This window comes from Salvelinus sp. IW2-2015, linkage group LG32 (assembly GCF_002910315.2).
Source record: "Salvelinus sp. IW2-2015 linkage group LG32, ASM291031v2, whole genome shotgun sequence".
Lineage (NCBI taxonomy): Eukaryota > Metazoa > Chordata > Actinopteri > Salmoniformes > Salmonidae > Salvelinus > Salvelinus sp. IW2-2015.
In genome coordinates, this window is record NC_036871.1 from 11,812,207 (window position 1) to 11,817,993 (window position 5,787).

General features: G+C 45.3%; 1 protein-coding gene across 1 annotated transcript; it reads left to right on the top strand.

Annotated features, from left to right (window-relative positions):
- The first annotated feature begins 346 nt into the window (after positions 1 to 346).
- otol1a (otolin 1a) lies at positions 347 to 4,489 on the top strand. Its single transcript, XM_023977843.1, has 5 exons — positions 347 to 459; positions 615 to 1,136; positions 1,349 to 1,438; positions 3,124 to 3,186; positions 3,360 to 4,489. The coding sequence occupies exons 2-5, from the start codon at positions 641 to 643 to the stop codon at positions 4,247 to 4,249; spliced, it is 1,539 nt and encodes a 512-aa protein (XP_023833611.1). The 5' UTR covers positions 347 to 459; positions 615 to 640; the 3' UTR covers positions 4,250 to 4,489.
- Positions 4,490 to 5,787: the final 1,298 nt, after the last annotated feature.

Consider the following 5,787-nt stretch of genomic DNA (forward strand, 5'->3'; position numbering starts at 1 on the left):
TGCGGTTGTGTTTTGGTCCCTTTCCGCTTTGAGGCGGTGCCAATGTGGTGTGGTCGCCCTGATGCCTGACCGTACGGTCCTGCCACCATCTCATATGGGGTATGATCCATTACTAACAGGTGTGTGTGTGTGTCTGCGTGTGTGTGTGTGTGTGTTCGTCTGTTTGTGGCAGCCATATAGAACATCATATCACACATCACAAAGACACAAGGTGAAAGGAAAGAAAGTCCTGTGTTGTAGTATGTTATTCTAGCACATCATGACCATATCCCTCAGGTTCTCACCTTGTGTCCGTGCCAACCCACCCTTCCTCCAAATCCCCAGTGTGTCCCTTAGTCTTCTCTCATTGGTCAAGCTACGGAGGCAAAAGGCTAGCAGACACAATAAAAGGGAAAAGGTTTGTTGTTGAATCCACCAAATGCAGGGAATGGAATGAACAGCAAACCATTTAATTTAAAGGTAAGCACAGAGTGCTTCATTTGAGGTCACTTTTTATGCGAGGTAACTTTTTTGATAAGGTCAGTCCTCAGAATTGGTCATGAGTTGATAGCTACTTGTTACTAAATGTGATTTACTATCTTCATCTATGTTTATTTTCTCTCTCCACTTCTCAGATCAATGCACACCAAAAGCCGCTGACATGCTCTCTCTTCGTTTGCTCGCCATTCTCACAACCCTGCTGGCGGTAGTCTTGATGTCGAACCAGTCATCCGCAACCAGAACAACCCGCAGACCAAAGCCTCAGAATACCAAGAAGCCCCCTCGCGGTAGTGGTACCGGAGGAGGTGGTGGAGGGGGAGGAGGTGGCGACCAGCCGGCCCGTCTGGGCTTCAGGCAGACCACCACCACCATGGCCCCCTCCAGTAGCCTGGGCACCGACGAGACCACAGAGGATCCCATGACGGACGCCTACTCCCTGTCGCCCACTGACAGCACCACCTACGCAGGCGACGCCTACCCCACAGAGTTCCACACAGACTCCATGGCTCTCCCTGGGGCCGGCATGGGAAACTATACCCTGGACTACAGCCACTGCTACTTAAACATCTGCGAGTGCTGCCCGCCGGAAAAGGGCCCCATGGGGCCCCCAGGGGAGAGGGGGCCCCCAGGGCCTGGAGCGGAGAGGGGACTTCCAGGTAGACTAAAGAATATAAATTGTGTCGATTTTAGTACAGAGTGACTAAAAGTATACATAGGGATCGTGACTGTACTGGATAGTGACCATGACTCGTAGTTTGTGTTTGGTGTGCTTGCATACAGTATTTTGTGTGTGTACTCCTAAATAGCTCCTCATATCCCCAACTCCCCTACCTCTGCTCTTCCCCTACTTCCTTCTGTCTTCTTTCAGGTGTACCTGGAGAGAAAGGTGATGTGGGACTCATGGGACCTCCTGGACTGGATGGTATGCCTGGAGCTACTGGACTTGAAGGAGATAAAGGTTAGCTTGCCAACTCTTAAATACAACTTTTAAAGGACCCCCCCTCTACTATTTCGACGTCATTTCCTGACCTAGAGAGGAAATGCCCATTTTGGTTTCACCTCTGAAGAATGACGAAGGCTATTAATACATATTCACAAATTGGGTTGGCAGAGTTCCCCTGTCCAGTGTCGGTGTTCTTTTGCCTATCTTACTCTTTTCTTTTTATTGGCCAGTCTGAGATATAGCTTTTTCTTTGCAACTCTGCCTAGAAGGCCAGCATTCTTGAGTCGCCTCTTCACTGTTGACGTTGAGACTGGTGTTTTGAGGGTACTGTTTAATGAATCTGCCAGTTGAGGACTTGTGAGCCATCTGTTTCTCAAACTAGACACTCTAATGTACTTGTCCTGCTGCTCAGTTGTGCACCGGGGCCTCCCACTCCTCTTTCTATTCTGGTTAGAACCAGTTTGCGCTGTTCTGTGAAAGGAGTAGTACACAGCGTTGTATGAGATCTTCCGTTTCTTGGCAATTTCTCGCATGGAATAGCCTTCATTTTTCAGAACAAGAATAGACTGACAAGTTTCAGAATAAAGTTATTTGTTTCTGGCTATTTTGAGCCTGTAATCGAACCCACAAATGCTGATGCTCCAGATACTCAACTAGTCTAAAGAAGGACAGTTTTTTTGCTTCTTTAATCAGAACAAACAATTTTCAGCAGTGTTAACATAATTGCAAAATGGTTTTCTAATGATCAATTTGTCTTTAAAAATGATAAACGTGCCATTGGAACACAGGAGTGATGGTTGCTGATAATCGGCCTCTGTACGCCTATGTAGATATTCCATAAAAAATCTGCCGTTTCCAGCTACAGTAGTCATTTACAACATAAACGATGTCTGCACTGTATTTCTGATCAATTTGATGTTATTTTTATGGACCAAAAATGAGATTTTCTTTCAAAAACAAGGACATTTTGAAGTGACCCCAAACTTTTGAATGGTAGTGTATATATGTTATTTTTTTATACAGACTAGCTTAAAAATAAGTGACAAATTGAAAAATTATGATTATGATTATGATAACTTTCTGGTTAAGAATGTGGAGGTGCAAAAACATACGTTTATTGCGCCATGGTTCAGGCGGCCAAGGGGACAGAAGGCTTTTTCGATCATCTCAGTCACAAAAAGGAATAACTTTGAATCTGTTTCTGATTCATAAACAATTCCATGCTGGTGGGTGGTAACATTAAAACAAAACCCAGCCCTGAATTAAAACGTAGACAGAAAATAAATTGTATTTCACATCATAGTAAAAGACACCACATTTCCATGGATTTTCACAAAGTGGGCAGTTCAGATTTGTCACTTCAAGCCCAAATATATAATATTTTGACTAAAAGAAAGGATGACTTATTGACTTAAATCGTTGTTCAACATCATGGGTAAGCTCTGGCCATCGTCTTTCAGCTCAAAAAAAGTGGATTTCTACTGGTGTAGGTGTTTAAAGAATGTAATCTTGGTTTTTACATTTATTGCCCAAAGTGTTAGCTACTATGCTATCTGTTATCTCATTCTTGAATACGTCGCTTTCTGGTGCTGATTTCAACAAATCTGTAACTTTGATCTAAAATGGAGCATTAATGCTGGGGACTGATATCTATACCCACACGTTTAAGACACCAATCCTTCTCTCTTTCTATTTGATAGGTGATCAAGGAGACACGGGGATGTCTGGAGCTCCAGGGATACTTGGGAAACAGGGGCAGAAAGGTATACAATGTTCCTTAGATGTCATCAGAGTAGAGTAGCCCTAGTATAATGCTATTGCTAGAAGACCACACTCTATTAGGGGAGAACATTTATCTTATTGGACTGAATGTCAACTGTTATTTCACTATCAAAGACTTTCTTGCAACAGTAAGTGACTAATTTCCTTCTCACAGGTGACTTGGGCCCCAAAGGAGAAAAAGGAGAAACAGGCCTCCCTGGCTTGAAAGGAGACCTGGGAGAAAGCGGAAAGCCTGGGCGGAATGGGACCCAGGGCGAGAAAGGTGACCTGGGTAGAATAGGCCCTGCAGGTCCCTCCGGGTTGACTGGCCCAATGGGACAGAATGGCCAAAAGGGAGAGATGGGGGAGTGTCCAACTGGCGAGAAGGGAGAGAAAGGGGAGGCGGGCTTACCTGGCCCCCCTGGGCCGAGGGGGTTGCTGGGACCCCCGGGAGTAAATGGAACCAATGGTCTACCAGGACCTGTAGGTCTGAGGGGTCAGCTAGGCTCCCCGGGAGGGAAAGGAGAGGCAGGGGGGCGGGGGCCTCCGGGTCCCCCAGGCTTGAGGGGCATGCCTGGGCCGAAAGGAGAGAAAGGCCCCAAGGGCCCACGAGGTGTGCGGGGTCCCAAGGGCCCCCAGGGGGAGACCGCAGAGCAGATACGCTCTGCCTTCAGCGTGGGCCTCTTCCCCAGCAAGTCCTTCCCCCCTCCAGGCCTTCCCGTCAAGTTCGACAAAGTCCTCTACAATGAAGAGGAACACTGGGACCCAATGCTCAGCAAGTTCAATTGCACCCACCCCGGAGTCTATGTGTTCTCCTACCACATCACCGTGCGCAATCGGCCCCTGCGTGCCGCACTGGTGATTAACGGCGTGAAGAAGCTGCGGACGCGTGACTCCTTGTACGGTCAGGACATCGACCAGGCGTCCAATCTGGCTCTGCTGCGTCTGGCATCAGGGGACCAGGTATGGCTGGAGACGCTGAGGGACTGGAACGGAGTCTACTCCAGCAGCGAAGACGACAGCACCTTCACTGGCTTCCTGCTCTACGCTGACCCCAAGGCCTGACCTACGACCTCGCCTGTGAACCCGGCGTGACCTCTGCATGACCTTTACCTGACAACTCTGCATCCCCTCCAAACTCTTTGCACTACTCTGCTAAATCATCTCTGTCAATATTGCTATTGCTACTGCTACTACCTATGTTTCTGTGTATTGCTATCAAAACAATCTGACCAAATGCTTGCTGTATTTGGATGGGAAAGGCTGTACGCGTTCTGACAATGCAATAAAACACTGCTAATGCTTGACATGAATATTGTGTGAGTATATAGATTTGAACATATCTAGACTTCACTGATCTTAGCCTTAGATTCAATGAGATCAAGCGTTAACTGGCGATAGCCAACACCCGCATAGCTAATGTTTTGGCGGTGTCGGACATGTAGCTGTGTTGGAGCTGTCAAGTTGGTGAGCAGCTGCTCTTAATAATTGTCACAGAGCCACACCTGCCCAACTCGCATTAGAAGTTCAGAGTGAGAAAGTGTAGTCTATACATAAATAATGTCGCAAAATCATAAAACAAAATAAATGAGGATTTCTATTAGCCTAATCGAGGTGTAGACTACATCTCACATTCCAGTGTTTGAACTTGTAAACAAGGCTGCATGGAATTTCTCCTAATGCGTCTCCATGCAGCCAATGGCAATGTCCACTTTAGGTATAATATCAGGAGCTACTTGTGGATTTGACAGCTCTAACGCAGTTCCACCTCCAACACTGCCAAAACAACCGTTATGCGGATGTCGGGCAATGCGGATCTGATTGAATAGAGCCCTTAGTTTTGTCAACTGCCCACTCCCAGCTCTGATTAGGGACAGTTTCACCCATCACTACTTGAATGTGCTCCTTACAGTAATGAGCCTTCATCATTGTTGTGTCATAGAAATACAGCTCCAAGGTCTGGGAGGGATGGTGGTTGATATATGAATGCATTATGTATTAAAGCCAACTAATGTACTCGTATATGGTCACCACCAAAATATGTCTGACTGAAATTTACATTTTATTTCTCCCACTAGAGGGCGCTGGGATATCACAGTTTGAAGAGGAGGGCTGAATGAGGATTGTATTGATTGTACAGTATCATGTAAAAAATCATGTTTAAATACATGAAAATAATGTTGATATTCATGAAAAGGAATATCAACAGCACAAACACACACACATGCTATACATATTTGTGTTACACTATCCAAGCACCAATAGCCAAATAGAATTAGAAATCTAAATAAAGCAGGTTTATACTCTGTTATTACTTAAACAATAAGGCACGAGGGGATGTGATATATGGCCAATATACCACGGCTAAGGGCTGTTCTTGGGCACGATGCAACGTAGAATCTATGACCAGTCTATGACATCCCTATAACTACATGATGTCATCTTCTTGGAGTTGGATGGAGGGAAAGCAGACTATTTGTTTATGAGATTAATTATTTTAAAAGGCATTAAAAAAAAGCTAAACAGAAAAGCATGGAATAAAATAATTCAGAATAACTTAATTTCTATTTCAAGTATTTTTGTTTTGAATATTTAAGCTGAAA